At 55.2% G+C, this 21,323-nt stretch overlaps 5 protein-coding genes across 5 annotated transcripts; all 5 read left to right on the forward strand.

Annotated features, from left to right (window-relative positions):
• Positions 1-1,009: 1,009 nt before the first annotated feature.
• Positions 1,010-2,842, forward strand: CCMA1212_000847 (Superoxide-generating NADPH oxidase heavy chain subunit A; the record flags this gene model as incomplete). The annotated part of the gene is made up of 3 exons (XM_073698300.1): positions 1,010-1,122; positions 1,208-2,691; positions 2,766-2,842. 3 exons carry the CDS (start codon positions 1,010-1,012, stop codon positions 2,840-2,842), a joined length of 1,674 nt encoding a protein of 557 aa, XP_073563210.1.
• Positions 2,843-3,549: 707 nt separating this feature from the next.
• Positions 3,550-4,850, forward strand: CCMA1212_000848 (uncharacterized protein; the record flags this gene model as incomplete). The annotated part of the gene is given in 3 exon segments (XM_073698301.1): positions 3,550-3,556; positions 3,569-3,961; positions 4,057-4,850. 3 exon segments carry the CDS (start codon positions 3,550-3,552, stop codon positions 4,848-4,850), a joined length of 1,194 nt encoding a protein of 397 aa, XP_073562821.1.
• Positions 4,851-6,849: 1,999 nt separating this feature from the next.
• Positions 6,850-9,238, forward strand: CCMA1212_000849 (2-isopropylmalate synthase; the record flags this gene model as incomplete). Its single annotated transcript, XM_073698302.1, has 8 exons — positions 6,850-6,857; positions 6,945-6,996; positions 7,037-7,101; positions 7,161-7,896; positions 7,958-7,982; positions 8,034-8,097; positions 8,157-9,054; positions 9,128-9,238. 8 exons carry the CDS (start codon positions 6,850-6,852, stop codon positions 9,236-9,238), a joined length of 1,959 nt encoding a protein of 652 aa, XP_073562822.1.
• A 1,776-nt stretch (positions 9,239-11,014) lies between these two features.
• Positions 11,015-16,074, forward strand: CCMA1212_000850 (Uncharacterized protein; the record flags this gene model as incomplete). The annotated part of the gene is made up of 2 exons (XM_073698303.1): positions 11,015-14,601; positions 14,667-16,074. 2 exons carry the CDS (start codon positions 11,015-11,017, stop codon positions 16,072-16,074), a joined length of 4,995 nt encoding a protein of 1,664 aa, XP_073563182.1.
• Positions 16,075-16,653: 579 nt separating this feature from the next.
• On the forward strand, positions 16,654-19,494 carry CCMA1212_000852 (Cell division control protein 1; the record flags this gene model as incomplete). Its single annotated transcript, XM_073698304.1, is given in 5 exon segments — positions 16,654-16,658; positions 17,200-17,246; positions 17,383-17,579; positions 17,592-17,735; positions 17,827-19,494. The coding sequence occupies 5 exon segments, from the start codon at positions 16,654-16,656 to the stop codon at positions 19,492-19,494; spliced, it is 2,061 nt and encodes a 686-aa protein (XP_073563181.1).
• Between the last annotated feature and the right edge of the window lie 1,829 nt (positions 19,495-21,323).

Raw genomic sequence — 21,323 nt, forward strand, 5'->3', positions numbered from 1 at the left:
TCCTGAATCTCCCACCTCCTCCGCCTCTGTGGCATCTGCAATCTCAGAGCATCTCCTTCGTCAGATTGCCCGGGCACTTCTGTTGAAACATTGCAGCCCGGAGCCCCGTCGAAACAGCAAAAAAGGCTCGTCTCGTCTCGAACCCTCAAACACACACGCCCCCAGCAGCCACTCCCCTGAGCGCCGCCCCAAGAACGCCCCTGGACCAGCGCCCGAAACGCCGCTACAGCAGCCCCTCGGCCAGCTCTCTCACACTCGCCGTCGCACAATCCGCACGACAGTCTCACTTTTGCGCCGTGATTCTTCGCCAAATTTGCAGCTGCTGGCCTGGAGGCTGCCGGCCCGCGAACCCTCGCTGCCTCGTTCGGCGGATCGCTTCACTGCTACAGGGGCCTAGGTAGAGTTTCAAGCCACAGGGAAGCTCTGCATCCGAACAGCCTGGCTTGGAACATTGGAAGGAGCCAAACCTGGAGCCCATCAGTTCGGATCAATCCACCCTCCGCGACCAGCCGCCGTCTTTATCACCGCCTGGCTCCCAGATTCTCGGCTTCTTCTCTTCCCTCCTCCCCTCAGCTGTCGTCAGGCGGGCCGAAAATTAGCAGCCGTTTTCTTTTTCCTTTCTCTTCTGCGGACGTCCCGTTGGGCCTTATCCTTCAATCCTCTGCTGGCTCAGGTCACTCTTTTGATTGTATTTTCTTAATCACAACCTTCGTTCCCCAGCGACTCCGAATTTTGGCTCCATCATTTCCTATTTCTCTTCTTCCTTGAACGTCCAATTCGAGGTGGTCCCAAAGTCGACGTATAAGAGCCTGAGGATTGGTGGTTTTGGAAAGGAAAAGAAAAGCAAAAGCAGGGCAACACTGTTGTTCGGAGCCAGAGGATTGCGTGTATCTGGGTAGACCCAAGGGCGTCTCGTTTTAATATTCCAGCACTGTCGCGGGCGACAATTTAATTCCAGGGCTTCAACTATCAAGAGGAGGGATTCCGAAACCGAAAATACCACCCCAAGATGGCCGGCCAACTTGGATACGGTGAACTGATCCGCAAGCAGTTCACCGCCCAAAAGCTCTTCTTCCACTTTCTCTTCTGGACATTCCATTTTGGCATCTTTGCTTATGGATGGTGAGCTCATACACGTCCCGAACGACTCCGCTTCGGCCGGAGGCAGCGAATGCAGTCTTGATACCCAGTACTAACATGTCGCCAGGTACAAACAGGCTGCCGATGACAGACTGGCGGGTCTGAACTCACTCAAATTCTCAGTATGGATCTCTCGAGGTGCCGGTCTGGTGCTCAGCGTCGACTGCATGCTCATCCTGCTGCCCGTCTGCCGAACCATCATGCGCTGGATCCGGCCCAAGATCCGCTTCCTGCCCCTCGATGAGAACCTGTGGATGCATCGCCAGCTTGCCTACTCGCTGCTGTTCTTCAGCATCTGCCACACGTCCGCCCACTATGTCAACTTCTACAACGTCGAGAAGAGGCAGATCCGCCCCGTCACCGCCCTGCAGATTCACTACGCGCAGCCCGGCGGTATCACCGGCCACGTGATGCTCCTCTGCATGCTGCTCATGTATACCACTGCTCATGCCCGTATCCGCCAGCAATCCTTCGAGACCTTCTGGTACACGCATCATCTGTTCATCCCCTTCTTCCTCGCACTCTACACCCACACCGTTGGCTGCTTCGTCCGCGACACAGCCGATGGCTTCTCGCCATTCGCCGGTGAGCAGTACTGGTCGCACTGCATTGGTTATCTCGGATGGCGATGGGAGCTCTTCACCGGAGGCTTCTACCTGATTGAGCGTCTGTATCGCGAGGTTCGTGCCCGCCGCGAGACCAAGATCACTCGTGTCATCCGCCACCCGTACGACGTTGTCGAGATCCAGTTCAACAAGCCCTCTTTCAAGTACAAGGCTGGCCAGTGGTTGTTCCTCCAGGTGCCGTCCATCTCAAAGTACCAGTGGCACCCCTTCACCATCACGTCGTGCCCCTTCGACCCCTACGTCTCCGTCCACGTCCGTCAGGTTGGTGACTTCACGAAGCAGCTTGGTGATGCTCTTGGTGCTGGTGCTGCCCAAGCCAAATTCTACGACGGCGTCGACCCTATGGGTATGTACGAAGTCGCTCTGCAGAACGGCCAGCAGATGCCTGCTCTGCGTATCGATGGTCCGTACGGAGCTCCGGCCGAGGATGTGTTTGAGAACGAGATCGCTGTCCTCATCGGAACTGGTATCGGCGTCACTCCGTGGGCGTCTATACTCAAGAACATCTGGCATCTCCGCAACTCTCCCAACCCTCCCACTCGTCTTCGCCGTGTTGAGTTCATCTGGGTGTGCAAAGATACCGGCTCTTTTGAATGGTTCCAGACGCTTCTTTCTTCCCTGGAGGAGCAGTCCAACGAAGCTGCTCGTGTTCCTGGCAGCTCCGGCGTGGAATTCCTCAAGATCCATACCTACCTCACCCAGAGGCTGGATATGGACACTGCCCAGAACATTGTGCTGAACAGTGTCGGTGCCGATATGGATCCGCTGACTGAGCTCAAGTCACGGACCCAGTTTGGCCGACCCAACTTCGCCCGCCTCTTCAGGACCATGCGTGATGGTATCCTTGACAGGACGTATCTCGGCGGTTTGGAGGGAAGCATGAAGACGACTGTTGGCGTCTACTTCTGCGGCCCTTCTGTTGCAGGTAAGCTTTCATCATCTCTAGCATACTGCTCTTGAAGAACATTCTTCGCTGACATGTCAACCTTCACTATTTAGCTCGTGACATCAAGACTGCTTGCAAGGCTGCCACGGCGCGCGAAGTCGAGTTCCGCTTCTGGAAAGAACACTTTTAATTTGAAATGCCACAAAGATCTTACCGAAATTTCTCTGTATACCAGACAATACCAATTTTCTTTTTTGTTCTTCCCCCGTTTCATATTGCAAAGGATTGATATCGAGCATGATGGTACATGTGAACCTCGTAGGAGTTCACGTCTATGGGAGCGCAAATGGCCACCTTCAATCTATTAGTAGCAAGGGGGCAGCAGCGGCATGAGGTTGCGGACGGCCACTTGAGGTTTTGTGGAAAACAAAGACATGTGTTTTCATGACGAATTGCTTTTAATAAAAGGGCCTAAGGTTGACTTTATGCCTCAATATGTTCAATCACACTTCGATTTGTGTTCAATGTGCGCACAAGTCTTTCATATGACAATGGAATGAACAAATGCCACAACAATAAAAGGACTTCACACTTGATCATTTATCAACATATCCCTTGAGCAGTGTAAGCACTTGCATGTGAAAGACACTGTCTTGAGGACATTGCCAACGGATCCTAAATGTAAACGGCATAAGAAGATGCAGGACTGACCGCTAGTCTGACATGTTACCGAGCATCACCACATCTATAAGAGCATCCTTCTGCATATGAACCTCATTCGCCCCTGTTCGTATTATCGCAACCGTACAGTCACAACTTGAACTCGAGCCGAAGACTCGCTCCGTAATGCCAACCAGCCAGAAACCCAAACGACACAACAGCAGTGTCTCCGCAAAGATGTCTCGTCAGCTCAAAGCCGTTAACCCAACCCAGCGCACACTTCCCTTCTCCTCGCTCCTAAAGAGCATCCCCGACGAAAGCCATGAGAAGACATTCGCAATGCTTCATACAGAAATCACGGAATTCATCAAGAACGGCATCGGCAAGAAGATCGCCAGCACAAGCAGATCTCTCTGGACGCTGAAGCACTCTGCAGAGTTCCTGAGCCTTGCGACCATGGTCGCTCGACCGGGTGCTGACGGGAACTGGGAGAAGCTGCTTGGGTCGCGGCCGTATCGGTGCGCTCTTTTGACGGGCGTGGTGATGATGCTCCTTGAAAAGCATGTCTTTTCGGATCTCTTGTTTGGGGCTGGGGAGGAGCAGGCGGAGGTGCTGCGGATGGAGGACAGTTCCATGGTCAACGTTGAAGGTGCGTGATGTCCTCAATGGAGCTTCTCCAGGTGGTTTCGAGCTCTTATTTTCCATGGGATCCTTTGCTGACGGTGAATGTGTTGAAATTTGCAGGCTTTCGACGTTCGGCCCTCCGCGCAGACACCAACAGAGTCTATCTCGAAGCAACAGGCGGCATCCCTCCGCTCTTCTGGAAACGCGTAGACAGCATCACTGCTCAAATCACGGAACTCCTGACCCCTCTTTCCGCAGCCGTCGGAGGAGAAATCGCGTCGCCGTCACCGTATCAAGCCCTGCACGACATTGTTGCACTCGCAGGCTGGCTCAACATCGCGATGCGACTCTCTCCCAAAATCACGACTTTCGAATGGGTCCAGCCCGGCGAAGCATATCGACACAGCTTCGTCTCCGTCGGAGAGGACAAACAGACGAACACAGCTTCATCCGAGGCCCGTCGAGTCCGCGCTCGCGTCATGATCTCCACGACACCGAAAATTACGCGACATGTGCGCTCCAGCAAGGGCTTCTTCGGAGGCACGGAGACGTACGACGTGATGAAGCCGCTTGTGTTTACATACACGGGGCGCTTCAGGGACTGGGAGGACAGCGTTGGTGTCTCTTCGCTGCAGGGTCATGTCCGTAGTAGGCTACTTTCGTCTCCGATTCCGCTTTTGCCCTTGCTGGTGAATGCTGTGCGACTGCTGGCGTTGGCTTGCCTCGTGGGTGTGTTTGGGCTGGTGGTGTTTGGGGCTTGGAGTTGCGTGCCTGGGGCGTATCGCGAGATGATGCTTTTGCCGATTCGCTTGTCTTTTCGGGGCTTGAAGTGGTGGCTGGGTGTGATTGTTCGGCATGGAGAGGTGAATACGCGGTATAGTATGGTGAATACTGGCTGGTCTTGGACAGGATAAGGGCCTATATCTGGATACGGTTGTCGACGCGAGTGTAAGGTAAGAGGAGGAGACATGCAAGGTAAGGTAAGGTAGGTGGCGTTTGGCGTTGATAATACCTTGGTAAGAGAAAACGGAGCACGGAGTTTCTGTGCGCTTTTCGATTCAATCAGAGCCGGATTGGTGCATTTATCGTTCATTGACCCAAAGGAAAGTACCTGTATATATCGTGACTATGTGTGCCAAGTGCTCAATCTTCATGGGGTTCAGCGTGACAAGATGGTCCAGGTCAAAGCTTTGCGGTCGCCCATTAGCATTCTACGCACCTTGAGGAGTATGCCTTGAAGTTTTCTTCACCACGGGCAATTCATTCTGCCCCCCCGATGAAAATATTGTGCTTCTACGAGCCATCATTTCTTGCACTTTTCTCACAAGGTTGGTTGGACTCGTTTGGAGGCTGAGTGCAGGGTAGGCTGCTATTATACAAACGGAGAAGCGAGACAACCCCTTTATGTAATGAGAGAACCTAATGATCGTCACCTCACAGCCCAAGTGATGTGATTAGTGATGTGATTAAATGGGTGAGTGAAGCAGTGATTTGAAGGTGATGCTGATTTGACGACGAGGGAGCTTTCTCATGCCGTGCGCCCCTTCCACCATTGCGAGTACAACGAGTCAACACCTTGTTCAGGCATTTGGCCTGCATCTTGATACTTATACATAGGTACGTACGTACCTGGGGTGCCTGGGTAAGGGACAGTACCTACTTAACGTGACAGTGCAATTACTCTAGACTCGTCGAACAACTTTTTTTTTCAGATTGTAATCACGTCTCAGTTTTTGAAATCTCAGCCGCAGACTTGGCAACAACATCACGGACTCTGTCACGTGAGGTGGGCAAGGATCACTGACGTGAGAAGGTTGACCCCTTGCATGCTATCACCATTGTCATCTCTTGCTTCAGAGACATTACTACCAGAATGTCTGGAGCCCGTGGCCAAGTACCTAGTAGAACAGTAACTGATGTCGACGTTCATGTTCCACGTGCAGGATAGGCAAGGTGTCGACAGGCGAGTCTTTCCTACCCATCTGGTAATTGACCTCAACAATGTACCCTCGACTCCATCACACCAGGCACCTCCCGTTCACACTTCCCAGTAAGTTCTATGCAAGTTCTAGACTATTGGTTTGACAAGCCGTCACAAACCACATCGCATCATAATTAGATAGGTGGCTTGGTCTATAGACGGAGATGGCACTGCGGTTTGTCGCCTCACCCAATCAGCTTAACAAGCCAGCCTGCCATTAAACCTCAACCAGTTACCACCATTCCAGAGCAATGTCTTTCAATCTTGTATGTGTAGAGGAAGGCTAGCCGTACTGATGGGTTTGTTTGTTCAGGGTCTAGTAGGTATTATCTTGCGAATACCTAGTTGTAAGACCTCGGACAGCCGCGACATTGGCCAGCCTCTCTCGAGTACCCCTCCACAGCACCATCTACTAGGTAATACCTTGTGTAGGCTCGGAGAAAAAAGACTTGGCAACTGCAATACTAGGTATTTCACCAGAGAAAACCTGTCTCTGCCATAAGGTAATCATAACAATGAGGCATTACTAAGTCTCTCGAGGTCCGGCTGCCGGTCCGGCCTTCAGTCTCGGGCGTCCGTGTTCGGAGGCGACAAAAAGTCGAGTGGAGCCCCCAGCGCTGGACCCCACGAATAGGGCGCTTGCATTTGGAGATGCTGCGATTGGATAGTTCGCACGGCGCCCGTCTTGCCTTGCAGCCCATCGACGTCGTTGTGTGACTCAAAACTTTTTCGACTGTCTGCCGATCAAATCCTCTGCTTTCTCTATTTCATCGTCCATCTTCTGCCTCATTCTCTCGATATTTTCGGGACAACACTTTGCCTCTTCTCTGTCCCAATTGGAACGGCAGCTCGTCTTGATCCCTCGCACCTGAGATTCCCACCCCGCACCAACTGGGTCGTGCCAACGAGGCAGACGACGTCCCGCCGCTAAGATGCCCATGTATGTCTGAATCTCGCGCTCTTCAACCATCAATCGAGCAATTCGGACAATTGCAGGTCGACTGACGCTCTCGCGCCTCACCTACAGCCTCAAGGAGCCGTGGAAGAAGTACAAGCCCTTCAAGGCAAGCTCCACGTCTGTGCGATCTCAGCTTTGACCCTTCGACTAACCTGGTCTAGCCGCTGCATCTGCCAAACCGGCAATGGCCCGACAAGGTCATCGAGAAGGCCCCTCGCTGGCTGTCGTATGTCGCCCGATATATAGTCAATTCCAGGATAGGAGGCATTGCTAACATTGGCCAAGCTCTTGCCTGCGTGATGGCAACCAGAGTCTGCCCGACCCAATGGTACGTTCCCCCCCCTCCCCCATGAGCTTCTGTTACAAGAGCTGGCATCCCTACCTGTGTCTCGGAACTGACATGTGCTGGTCGAACACACAGAACGGCGAGGAGAAGTGGCGCTACTTCAAGATGCTGTGCGCCCTCGGCTACAAGGAGATCGAAGTATCCTTCCCCTCTGCGTCCCAGATCGACTTCGACTTCACCCGCCGCCTGATCGAGACCCCCGGAGCCGTGCCGGACGATGTCTTCCTGCAGGTTCTCTCCCCGTGCCGACCCGACCTCATCCGCAGAACTGTAGAGTCAGTCCGCGGCGCGAAGAATGCCATCATCCACATCTACCTCGCGACGAGCGAGTGCTTCCGGCAAGTCGTCTTCGGCTACACGGAGGAGCAGACCCTGGAGCTCGCCGTGGAGTGCACCAAGCTCGTCAGGTCTCTGACCAAAGACGACCCCACAACTGCTGGAACCCGATGGCAGTTTGAATTCTCGCCCGAGTGCTTCTCCGACACAGACCCTGACTATGCCCTGAGAGTGTGCCGCGCTGTGAAAGCTGCGTGGGGCCCCGATGGCGCAGCTGGGGACCAGATCATCTTCAACCTGCCCGCCACGGTCGAGCTGTCAACACCAAACATTTACGCAGACTTGGTGGAGTACTTTAGTACCAACATTGGGGACAGGGAGAGCGTGTGCGTGTCTCTGGTATGTAAACCTTCTTTGTCTCTGACTTCCTTGTCTCAGTCACGCTAACGGTCCTCGGTAGCATCCTCACAACGATCGTGGATGTAGTAAGTTGAGCCGATCACAGCATCACGGATGCGGTCGCTGACGTGATACAGGTGTCGCAGCAGCAGAACTGGGCCAGATGGCGGGAGCTGACCGAGTAGAGGGCTGTCTGTTTGGGTTCGTACCTTTCCTTGTCCTTGTTATGACTCCCGAGACATTACTAACCCCTCTTATAGCAACGGAGAGAGAACGGGCAATGTGGATCTCGTCACCTTGGCTCTTAACCTCTACACACAGGGTGTGAGCCCGCATATCGACTTCTCCGACATGAACTCGGTCATCGAGGTCGTCGAGTCCTGCACCAAGATTCCCGTCCACCCGCGTGCTCCTTACGGCGGTAGTCTGGTATGTGCGGCCTTCTCGGGCAGCCATCAAGATGCCATCAAGAAGGGATTCCAGAATCGCGCTCGCCTCGGACTCTCCAACGAGGATCCATGGGCCGGCATGCCCTACCTGCCCCTGGATCCCCAAGACATCGGCCGCAATTACGAGGCCATCATCCGCGTCAATTCGCAGTCTGGTAAAGGAGGAAGCGCCTTTATTCTGCACTCGAAGCTGCAGCTCGACCTCCCTCGCGGCCTCCAGGTTGCCTTCTCCAAGGTTGTTCAGCGCCGCGCCGAGGAGCTTGGACGCGAGCTGCTGGCCAACGAGATCACGGATCTGTTCGAGGAAACTTACTTCCTCCGCGAAAACCCCCGTCTCAGCCTGGTTGATTACAGCATCAGCCCAGACCGATCACAGTCACCCATGCCCGCTGCAAATGGCAGAACTCAGGACACGAAGAGTTTGATCCGTATCTTTGAGGGCGTTATCCTGCTGGACGGTGTCGAATACAAACTGCGCGGTCGGGGCAATGGACCCATCTCTAGCATGGCGGCTTCGCTGAAGGATGTCGGCATTGATCTCGATGTTCACGACTACAAGGAACATGCCATCGGAGAGGGTCGCGGTGTGAAGGCCGCTTCCTATCTGGAATGCAAGCCTACGGGCAGCAAGCAGACGGTCTGGGGCGTTGGTATCCACGAAGATGTGGTATACAGCTCGCTCCTGGCCATGCTGAGCGCGGCAAGCAACGTAAGTTCTCATCTGCATGAACGGTAGTATGTAGTGAGTTGATGGCTGACGACGATGCTTTTCGGGCTTGCAGTTCTTGACGAGTCGACCCACCAGCCCTCTGCTGAAGCCTGTTGCAAATGGTCCCTCTCAGGAGACGCCTAATATCGTCTCCGTTTTGGAGGAAAAGGCGAACGGGATTTAGAGCAATGAAACTCAAAAGGAGGGGACAGAGGCGCTGGTTTTTTTTTCCTGTTCTTTTGTTCAAAAGTTCTTCATTGCATTACCTCAAGCAAACCAACTGGCACGGGGACGTCTTCTCTCTTTCTGATGAGTGGGCGATATGTGAGACTATCAGAAGTAGCTGAGGGCTGCGTCACGGGTAGTGTTCTCCACGTGAACACAGAGACACAGCATTCAGGAGATTGGGCGTCATCCCTGTTGTCTTTGTTCCACAAGTTTTCTACCTAGGTAGCTGTAACAACAAAGAGTCACAACCTAAGCTCGAAGCTGATCACAAGCTGTGTAAGCAGCTGTACGTTGGCGAAGAGAGGTGACGATCAAGCAGTCCGATTGGGCGGAACTCCTGATGACCAACCAGCCCCCAGATTCGTCGTATGGGCGCCGTCAAGGAGGCTGGTGATGTTCTCGACTCTGTCCCAAACCCACAGGCAGGTGGCTGGATGGATGGTCGGCTGGTGGCTTGCGCCCGCGGCTTCATCAGAAGTGGGAGCTAGCAGTCAGACAAAGCCGAGATGGCGTTGAACGGCTCATGGCCATTGTGGGGACGCAGCTCCTGTTCGGCCCAGCCCGCAGGTGCTAAAAGTGAAATGGATGACGGAAGAAGAACTGAAGCTGGAAATCATAACAGCAAAGCGGGAGTCGGTGTAAACACCCAGTAATAGTCAATCCAATTCGTGTGGTTCTTCGTAGGCTCTGGTGGAATAAGGTAGTCGTCAGGCACCGGCGCTGCAAGCAGATTCGCAGTGCACCTCCAGCCATTACCTAACACCAGCTTCATCGATAACCACCTCACACGATACTAGTGCCTTAGCTGTTACTCCATACTCCAGCTCCAACAGAACAAGGAATCCATCCTGCTGCCGCTCTGCTCAAAGTACTTGCAGTAGCCCCTCGACTCATCCAGCACACTCAGCTCCGCCCCGTTGCTTCTCCCCTGGCTCCTCAGCCGCAGCAGATGCGCGGCCTCTGTCGCCCGGTGCCTTGCATCTTACCGCTCGCTGCTCGAGCTCGAGCATCAACCTCCAGCCACCCAATATTATTGCTCGCCAGCTCCTCGCCTCCACTGCCTCCCCCCGGTCGCTCCTCCACCTCGACCTGCAGCTCCCGACCGCCTCTTTCGCCCGATCGCAGGCCCTGCGCTGATTCGTCCCGCAGCTCGATCAATTGGGCTCCAATCGCAGCTTGGACTTGGCCTTTTCAGTCGCGGCATCATCCAGCCCAAGGCCGAGCAGAGGCAGCTTCGCAACCCCCCCCGGCTCGTTTCGTTTCGCGGACGGGGCTCTTGTGAGCATCAGCCGGTACACCGGCGGAAATCATTTCTTTTCTGTTCTGCTGTCTCCCCTCGCGCTGACGTTCGGCGTAAACAAAACCAACAGGAGCGGCGACAGCATCTGCCCGCACTTGATCGGCCGCGCGCTTCTGCATTGCATTTGAGCACCGAACGGAGGTTGACAGCTGCAGGAGCCCTACATAGCAGCTGACCGGAGGCAATCTCCCCCCTACCACCTCCGCCTCACGCCTTACGCTTTTGACGTTTTCCTCTGGTGGAATCAAATCTCGAACCGTCTTCTCGGAAGCTCCCTTCGCAGAACCGTGCATCTTGCCTTGCCGTGCTCGGCCTCAGTGTACGGCTAATCACCGTCTCCTTTTACGCTGAGATAGTCTTGAGCATAGCATTGGCGCTGCCTTCGCTATACCACCTTCTTCCAAAAAACACTCGACAGTCACAGGCGCAATCATGTCTGCGCCGTATTGGGGTTCATTGCCCCAGCCCAAGGGCGTCCACAGCCGGCGAGTCTCAGCAGATTACACTAATGAATTCGCGCAAAACGACCAACGGCGTTCGCTCGACGTCCAGCCTCAACGCAAGGCAAACCGCAACTCAGTCCAGACAGCTTACACCGATGCTCCCACCGAGACCACGTTTAGTCCCAGCTCCCCGACGTCGATGCCGGACTACTACCAAGGCCTGGCTCCCAGACCAGCCTCACATCATCCGTTTCCTCAGGAACAAACATATGAAGGATATGATAGGCAAGATCGTCGGCCAAATCGAACCGCTGTGCCTGACAAGTACGAGAGCATATCTCCCGCTCCTTCTGCCACAGACACAGTCGTTCGACAGCCACCTATGGACTCTCGCGATCCATACGCAGACGGATCATACCAATACCCCGGACACTCTTCGCGACTAACGAATCCCATCGATCTTTCTACTTTCCCGACGCTTTTCGATGGTGGACTTGCTCGAACAGATAGCATGGCATCTACTCAGACTCGAGGAAGCCCGGCATCTGGACCGTCCGAACGGCGCAAAAAGTTGGCAGACCATCGATCACCTCTCCAGAAGCTTGAGCTGACGCTCGACAGCATGACCAAGGAGGAAAAGAGAGCGCGGGTGCAAGCTGCGGAGGCACGAGCGAGAGCGAGGGCTGCCAAGAGGGCTGCTGAAGCTGCCGAAAGCCGCTCACAGGCCGTCGACCAGCCGCTCTCGCCCGCGGCTCCCATGCAACGTCAACAACCGCCTCCCGCTGCAGCAATTGAGTCGACTCCCCCGACCGCTCAGAGAGCAAAATCACAGCGGGATGCCAATCCGTCTAGAGTCGTGAGCGCGCAACCACAACGAGCCGCCGAAGACCAATACTACCGCCAGACTCAAGATGTGCCCCGTCAACAACCCAGGCAGCTGCCTCAACCGCCGGTGCGCGAGGAGCAGCAGCCGAGGCAATTGCCCCAGCCACCTGTACGTGAGGGCCAACAGCCGAGACAACTACCTCAACCGCCTATACGCGATGAACAGCGCAGATACCCGCAAGAGGGACCGCGATTCGATGACCAACGCCGATACGCCAGTCAAGAGGTTCCTCACCACTCTCGGGCTAGTAGCATGGAACAGCGCGCATTTATCCCGGCAGCGGATGTTCCTAAGCGCAATCTCAGCTTCCGGGAACGCGATGCCTCTCGTGAAGCGAAGCCGCATGATGTGGACGCGAACCAGTCCGCCAAGGAATCGAGCGGCTTCTCTTTGACACGTAGCGGAAGCAACAAGCTGAGAAAAGAGCCTCCGGAGGAAGTGTGGCATCGAATACGCTCCGATGCCGAGCGGCGACTGCCACCGGCGCAGCAGCAGCCCGCCCAGACTCAATACAAAGACACGGCTCGGTCTCCCCAAGCCACAACGGGAGTGCCACCAGCAGCTGCGCAATCACGCAGCAAGGAGTTGCCTCCGCTTCCCCTTGTGGTGAAGGATGAGGCCAATGTTCGACCGGAAGTGAAGAGGGCTCCCCAAGCTGCTGCCGAGGCCGATATCGAACCCATCCAGCGGCGAGCCACAGAGCCTGTCTATGCTCGGGAAGAGCGAGGGCTGAATGCCGACTATGCCCCCGCGGCTGCCATTGGCAGGATCATTTATGAGGCGAGTCAAAAAGCCCGAGGACGCTTTCCGCAGTCGAATTCAGCAGCAGCAAAGAGCTTGGAAGATCAGACGGGCCATGATCTAATCGAGGATACACAGGAGCCACAGGGACCACTGGAACCGCATATGCCGCATATGCCGCAGGAAACTCAGGCATTGCGTGTCCCACAGGACCGTATGCTACAGGAGTCGCCGGAGCCCTTTGAGCGTCCAGAATCAAGACTGGTATTCAAGGATCCGGAAGAGATGCGCCCTGGTGATGGCCTCTACAGCTCCCCACAGTGGCTGGATGAGTGGAAGAAGGGCACTGTCGGCACCCTCTCTGGCACCCTTCTGGACCTCACTGCCAACAAGCCAGCTGGACTGACAGAGAGGAACGACGCTTGGCTGGACAGGGAGCAAGGCGGCCACCACAGAAGGGTCAGCAGTATGACGGCGAGGTCGCGCAAGGCCGAAGCATTTGATGGTGAGTATGACAATACGAATGGCGCGCCAACTCGGTTCAAGCCGCCGCTGTACCTCAAGTGCGGTCCGCTGCTGAGATACTGTGGCCTGCGTCATGAGAGACTTCCGCCTCGGCCCCGGGCGCCAAATGTTGTGGAAGATCGAGAGATCTGGAGAGGAAGCGTCATGATTGTCACCAATGACGCCGAGTCCTCCTATGAAATTGCGCCGACGCTCCGACTGTTTGTGCAGGACGTCGAACTGTTGCCGCCTCCTCCACACCAGGTTGACGGCGAGCTTTCGCCCGAGTACGTGGATCCCATCGCCGGGCATCCCAAGCTGGGTCGTCGCGGCGAGACACTGTATGTTCGGCCCGTGGACCACCTCGAAGAAGGCAGAGATCTATCGCATGACGAGTCCGAGGACGGTTTGTTTGAGAAGATAAGGAGTCTGCCAGACGAGCCTTTGGCTCAAGGCCTCAAGGACTACCCGGGGTCCTTTGCGAGCCGCCGAGGACGAGTCGAGATTGACGGAGAGAAGATGCAGAAGTACAAGGACGTGAGGGGCTTCCGTCTGCATGCCGAACAGGGCAGTACATTCTGGCGGTTCAACATTGAGGTTGAGCTACGAGAGCAGCAACAGCGGATTGCGTACCGCATCAACCGCGGTCCGGCGATGGCCTTCTGGGTGCCTGCACGCGGCCAAACCATGAACATGATGTTCTATACGTGCAATGGCTTCAGCGTCAGCGTTAACTCAAACGAGCTCTGCGGACCCGATCCCATGTGGCGCGACGTTCTGAACGCTCACCAGACACGGCCGTTCCATGCCATGATTGGCGGAGGCGACCAGATTTACAACGACTGCGTGGCCTTTGACAGCCCGCTCTTTGACGAGTGGCTGCAGATCAATGTGGCGGAAAAAAAGCTCAACGCGGCCTTTACACCCGAGTTGCAGGCTGAGCTGGAGGGCTTCTATCTGGAACGATACTGCACCTGGTTCTCGCAGGGCTTATTCGGCCTGGCCACTTCGCAAATCCCCATGGTCAACATGTATGACGACCACGACGTGTTCGATGGATACGGCTCCTACGCTCATCTGGACATGAGCTCGCCCGTGTTTTCTGGACTGGGACGAGTTGCTTTCAAATACTACCTGCTCTTCCAGCATCAGAGCATCGTGCCGGAGACGGAAGTGACCGAGCCTAGTTGGATCCTGGGTGAGCAGCCGGGCCCATATATTCAAGAGGTCAGCCGCAGCCTTTACATGTCAATGGGCGGAAAGGTTGCTCTGCTTGCCGTTGACTGCCGCACGGAGAGAACCGAAGACGTTGTCTTGGACGAGAGGACGTGGGAGAAGATCATCAGCAGGCTGTATGCGGAGGTCAGGCGGGGACAGATTGAGCATCTGCTTGTGCTTCTGGGTGTTCCCATTGCCTATCCCCGTCTCGTCTGGCTGGAGAATATGTAAGTGACCGCTCCCTCCCGGATTTGATTTTCGGCCCCTTTCTTCCTCGTACTGACGTCTGTAGATTGACCTCAAAGTTGATGAGCCCGGTCAAGGCGCTTGGCAGGACGGGCGTGCTCGGCAAACACCTGAACAACCTCAACGGTGGCTATGAGATCCTTGACGATCTCAATGACCACTGGACGGCCAGGAATCACAAGAAGGAGCGCACAATCATCATTGAGGATTTGCAAGATCTGGCTATTGACCGATCTGTGCGAATCACAATCCTGAGCGGCGACGTGCATCTCGGAGCCATTGGTCAATTCTATTCCAACCCCAAGCTCGGTCTACCGAAGCATAAGGACCCGAGGTACATGCCCAACATTGTGTCTTCGGCCATCGTCAATCACCCGCCGCCGGACATTGTTGCCGACTTGCTCAACAAGCGCAACAAGGTCCACCACTTTGACAAGGAGACCGACGAGGCCATGATTCCGATCTTCCAGACTGGCGTTGATGGCAAACCGAGGAACAATAAAAATCTCCTCCCCCATCGCAACTGGTGCTCCATCCGCATGTGGGCGCCAGGCAGCACGCCGCCGCCATCACCTCCCATGTCTGACCGAGGAAGGAGTCGAAGCCCGGGAGGCGGAAGCTTGCTCAGGAGGCTTTCCTCTAGGCGGCGCAAGTCTACTTCGCAACAACCTTTCGATGTCTCACGGGAATCCGTGCGAGGGCCTCGACCTCCAATTTCCGGCGGAGGAGGCCTATTCAGGAACTTTTCACGACGGGGTTCGGTTGATCAACAACGCCCCGGGGGAGGCGTGACTCGAACAATGTCACTTGGCCGCGGAGAGGCGGCGCAGCACAGGGATGACTTTGTGCATCATGGACAGCACGGTAGTCAGGGCCGATTTGACGACAGGAATATGAGCGGTCAATGGAGCGGGGAATTCGACGGTGGATACATGGACCATCGCGCGCAGGGACAACCTCGTGCTTCGGGCCTCCGTGGTGGCGGCGGTAGCGATTTCGAGGAGTTTTCGGCGGGCGACGAGGCCTACTTCACGGCACAAACACCTCGACGCGCACAGACGGTGAACTACCACGCCGGGACTGCCAGTAGTCACGAGGTGGACCTCCCGCCTAGCCGTCCATACCATCGAACACCCACGGGCCTGTCATTGAAGGACGTGAAGGACGCTGAGAAATTCGAGGTCAATTTGGAAGGCGGCCTGGACATTTCGCTGAACATGGAAGTCAACTCCAAGGACCCCACGGGCATTACCGTGCCTTACCGAATCCTCGTACCCAAGCTGTTCTATGAAGCATCTTCCAAGGACGACTTGTTTGCGACGGCGGAGCCCACTGGCATTCGGAAACTATTCAGCTTCAGGAAAAAGCAAAAGGCCCCTTTGGGGGAGCCGGAGCCGGATCCAGCAGAGGAGATGGGATATGATGACGAAGACGTGGACGACGAGAGGTACTAAGGTGATGTATATGCTCTGCGATTGGTCTTATATATCGAATGCTTGGATATATGTGCTTGAGAAAGGATACAATGCGTATATCACCTGTAACTACTTTTTTTTCCCCCATCTGTGTCTTTGGTTGAAAAGCCTGGGGGGGGGGGGGGGGGCATGTTTGATGACGGGCCTTTGGAGTTTTGATTGCGTATATATGGGGTTCTTGGATATTGACCTTCTTTGAATATTTGGATATACGGACATGAAAGTACAGAACTCCATTTGCGGAGGATGATGAGGTTGAAAGCTTGATATTTACTCAATGTCGTATGCGGTCGGGGTACATGAACGCTGTCTAGAGCGTCTTTGAGCTTTCAAGTTCTGCATCACCTTCTACCGATGGGGAATGAAGAGGGAAGAGAGAAATGAAGTTGAGGTGGTGAGAACCCGAAAAGGTGCAAAAAAGGAATGCCCACTATCAGAGTCGAACTGATCACCTTGTCATGTCAAGTAGAATACTAGTGACACGCTATACCGCTTAGCCAAGCGGGCTTTTGGATGACTAGATCTTTGTTTGTCATGTATATAAACGTTTGCTAAATCATGCGGTAAAGTTGAGAGCACAACAGCAGAAATCCATGGCCCTTGCTGTGAAGGCTTGGGGTTGATTGACCCCCTTGGTCGTTGATCTCTTGGAGTAAATGCAAAACGCTGAACTCTACCTCTACTTTGGGTTTGAAGCCAGACAAGTACTGCAAACCCCCTCCGTCAAGCCTCAGAGCCTCCTCCTATAGGTAGCTTCAGCGGACTGCGCCTGAAGATTAGGGGAGGTCTAGCGGCCCCGCCACAGGCCTGGAACTCGCTGTGCCTCGGAGCATATTCCCCCACAACTTGTTTGCATAAGGTACCACAGTAGCACCACGGTACATGAACTTTGGGCATCCAATCTTCAGCGCGGGCATCGTCATTGATTACCTTGCATTTTCTCTGTTCGCAGCCTTGCCTCGCCTGTGCTTTGTCTGATATGCGAGCCCTGCATGGATTGAATGTCAAGCGAAGCACTTCCTTCTTGTCATTTGTCTTCCTTCCTTGTCTGGTGTTCAGAGCACACGCAGCGCAGACAGACAGACAGACCCTGGCCCGTTTTAGCTGTCCCGCCGACCCCCCGAAAAGGGAACAAGCAGAAACACCCGAAAGTGTGCTGTCATTAATATCCATCTGCGCTGGTCTAACAACCAAGCGATCGATTCTGCCCAATATCCGTTGATCCAACGCTCAGTCTCTCTCCCCCATTCTTCCCAACGCAACTATTTCAACGATTTGCACCAACAGAACACGTTGTCGACGGCGCCCATCAAACCTGCTGCGCGAGCAAGGGCCCGCGGCCAGCAATTGGGGCTCAAAAGATGCCCCCTTCCGACCTCTCGGTGGCCGAGGAGATATACAGGGGCCTCGCGAGCCTACTGCGTCTGCTGTGGAAATGGATCAAGGGCCCGGGCATGCACAGGGCCGCCGTCGCCGCCGCGGCCGTGATGCGCCAGGTCAGGCGGAACCTGACGGCTAGGAGGCTGCTGAGCTTCCCGCACCTGCTGGCCTTTTTCTGGATGCTGCTGCTGCTCTGGGGGGAGCGCTGGATCTTTACGAGCCATGTCGGCGTCTGCGACTGGAGGAACTGGGAGAAGTGGGTGAGTTTGACTCTCGGAACGACGAGATACCTCTTCAAATATATCACCTGGGGAGAGAGAGACACGGCTAACCAAGGCCAATGAACAACAGCCCAAAGGCGCCACGCCCCATCACCTCGTCCTCATCGCCGACCCCCAGATCCTCGACCCTCACACCAACCCCGACTGGCCCTCGCCGGTGCTGGCCACCGTCGTCGCCGTCACGGACCGATACCTCAAGCAGGGCTACCACGCGCTGCTGCACCAGCTGCACCCGGACAGCCTCTTCTTCCTGGGTGACATGCTCGAGGGCGGGCGCGAGTGGAAGACGAGGCAGGGCCACTTCGTCGACCCCAAATGGGGGGCGCGCGGGCGCACGGCCAAGGAGCAGCGCTGGGTCAAGACGTGGCACCGCAAGTACGGCGAGGACTTCTGGCTGCGCGAGTACCAGCGCTTCGGCGACATCTTCTTCGCCCCCTGGAACGACGCCGGCAGCAAGCCCGGCCCCTGGCAGAGAGGCCGCAAGCTGGTGGCGAGCTTGCCGGGCAACCACGATATCGGCTTCGGCGCCATGGTCCAGCTGCCTGTGCGGGACCGCTTCCAGGCCTACTTTGGCGAGGGCAATCGGGTCGACGTCGTGGGGAACCACACCATTGTCTCGGTCGACTCCGTGTCCCTGAGCGCGGGGACGTCTGCGCAGAGGGCCGAGCACGATTTATCGGCCATCTATGGCCCCGTCCACGAGTTCCTGGACGGCGTCCAATCCACAAAGCGAAAGATGGCGCAGAACGAGCTCGGCTTCTGGTACGGCATTGAGCGCGGCATCAAGCACAAGCACGACGTCGAGGATCTGGGCAAGGCGGACTTGACCCGGTGGCCGAGAGACCCAGGGCCAGGGGCCGCCGACTTCCCCACGCTCCTCCTCACCCACGTTCCTCTGTATCGCGAACCTGGAACGCCCTGCGGCCCGCAGCGCGAGCATTGGCCGCAGAAGAAGGGATCCGACGAGAAAGATCCCGCCAATGCTATATCGGTAGTGGCCGGATACCAGTACCAAAACGTGCTGTCGGAGGAAGATTCCGTCAGGCTCGTCAAGAGCGTCGGCAACGTGGTCCACGTGTTCTCGGGCGACGACCACGACTACTGCGAGCTCGTGCACTCCGACTCGAAAGAGAACGTGCGCGAGATCACCGTCAAGACAATGAGCATGACGCAGGGAGTGCCGACCCCAGGCTTCCTCATGGTCAGCCTCTGGAACCCAATCGACAAGGACGGCAAGCCTCTGCCCGGCGCGCCCGAGCAGACGGTGCAGACCCATCTGTGCCTGCTGCCCAACCAGCTCTCCAAGTACATGAACTACATCGCCTTTACCATCTTCTCCCTCATCATCCTCGCCGTCAGGGCCTTCTTCGTCCCCGTCCTCCGCCTCACGCCGTTTGCGCTACCGCCCGAACGAGGCAGCGCCTCCCTTCCCATATACAAAGATAAGATCGAACCACCCATCACATCCTCGTCCGGCACGAGCAACGGCGGCGGCGGCAGCACGCGCTGGTCCGGTAAGAAGGGCAAGCACAGGCATCGATGGAGCACCGACGGCTCCAGGGGGCCGCGCATCACCATCAGCGAGGACTACTATGACGGCGGCAAGGCGTGGAAGACGACGACGGGCCGCGGCGATAGGTTCTCCTTCAAGGTCATGGCCACGGAGATGTGGACCACGACGTGGAGGGTGACTTGGATCTCGGTGCTCATCTGGATCTACTTGATACGGAATGGCTAAAGGGTTCCTTTTCTTTCCTTTTGCTCCCGCGGCTGGCAATAATTAGACTGAACGAGTGGTGTTCTTCTCTGTTTCTTTTTTTTCTTCTTTCACCTCTGGTGTTTTGTATATGAATGGGGGACTGTAGATGCTACTTGACTTTATAGTCATTGACGGGGGAAATTGACAAATACTGCATGTGTTGGTAAACGGGCAAAGGGGGGAAAGATGCATCATCATCAGCAGCATCAGGGCTATGGCTAGAACAGGTTGATACCAAGCATCCAAATACCGAACTGTACCATAAGAAAACATCATTTTTCTTTGCATTTACTGGATAAAAGGAAGCGAAAAGCGATCAAAACAAACGGCAATGCCAAAACAATGCAAGTTCTCTCCTCTCTCATCTCACCCTTCCCTTGCCTTCGCCCCCATCACCTCGCCCTCCTCCCAACCCCAATCCTCTCCTCCCTCGCCCTCCTCGCCCTCCCCTCCCTCTCCTCCTGCACGCCCTCCATCGCCTGCGCCTGCCCCTGTCCCAATCCGAGATCCCCCATCGCCGCCGTGGTCTGCTGCGTCGCCGCCTCTCCTACCCCTGCTGCTGCTGCTGCTGCTGCTGCTGCTGCTCCTCCCGCGGCGTCGCCAGCACCAGCGCCCTTGGACGCGGCCGCGGCCGCCGTCGAAGTAGCAGCCCGGGCCGCAACCTCCGCCGCGTGAGCCTGCTGCGCCGCCCGGAGGGCCTCGCTCGCGCGACGGTCTTCGTACGAGGCGATGTCCTCGGCTGTGATTTGCAGGGTTGTCGGCGGGCGGCGAAGCATTTTTATCGCCTTCCCTTTTTTGCTTTTTTTTTCTCTCTTCCTCTGCCCCCTTCTTTGGCTCGTGTGTTCTTTTTTTTGGCGTGTGTGACGCCTTTTCTTTCGAGGGGCGCAGGAATCAGAGATCGTGTATACACTTTCTTTGTGTGTCCGCCGATAGTAGGATAGAAAGAGAGGAGAAAAGATTTCCAGTAGTACAACGGCTTGTGATCAAGGCTTTGGAGACCTTCTGGACAAAAGACTCCTTCGTGAGATTCCGATGGGGCTTCGTTTACACCGAGATGTATATGATTGCCTTTCACCAAGGAGACGCAGCTCGGGCTGTATCTTCTGATCCTCGCGTGCCAAATCCCTTTATGAGATGAAAGAGTTATGTTCGAAAAACGAAATAGGTGAGATCTGTTGTGTAAGAACGCTCACTTTGCGCTGGCAGATTGAGAGAGTGTATCGGCGGGCTGTTGAGACGCGAATATGTCCGCGGTGTTGATCATCGAAAATGAGAGGTTGAGTCGAGTGAGGTTCAAAAGATCTGGAGCCAAGAAGGGCAAGCTCCGCCAAGAAACCACTTCCGCGGCAGTCGCAAGCCAGGGTGGGGGCTGGCGTGACTGCCTCTTCTGTGTCAGACACTACAATTCACACGATGCAGACGATAACACACGCATAAAGATAAATACCATATTAGGTAGCAGTTCTATCTCTGATTCTATTATTATTATTATTATTACAATTATCTAGTTCTATACTGTTACAACATGGGTGAAAATGGCCAATTCGTCGTACTCGCACATCAATGATATTAATACATGTCGGCATAGACAAATCATCGCTCTTCGCGTTGTGGTATCATTCAGCAACTGGTATCTGCATCCATAAAGACCGACTCAGCTCTCATCTTCCATCCTGCCATGGTATATGTTGACAAAGGAAATGAAATGCGGCATTTGGCACGTGATCCAATGATATCCCAAGCCATCTCATCATGCAAGATAATATCCAAAAAGAAAAGAAAAACCCAAACGAAAGCCAATCAATAAA

The sequence above is a fragment of the Trichoderma ghanense genome, assembly GCF_004382785.1.
Source record: "Trichoderma ghanense strain CCMA-1212 chromosome Unknown scaffold_0, whole genome shotgun sequence".
Taxonomy (NCBI): Eukaryota; Fungi; Ascomycota; class Sordariomycetes; order Hypocreales; family Hypocreaceae; genus Trichoderma; species Trichoderma ghanense.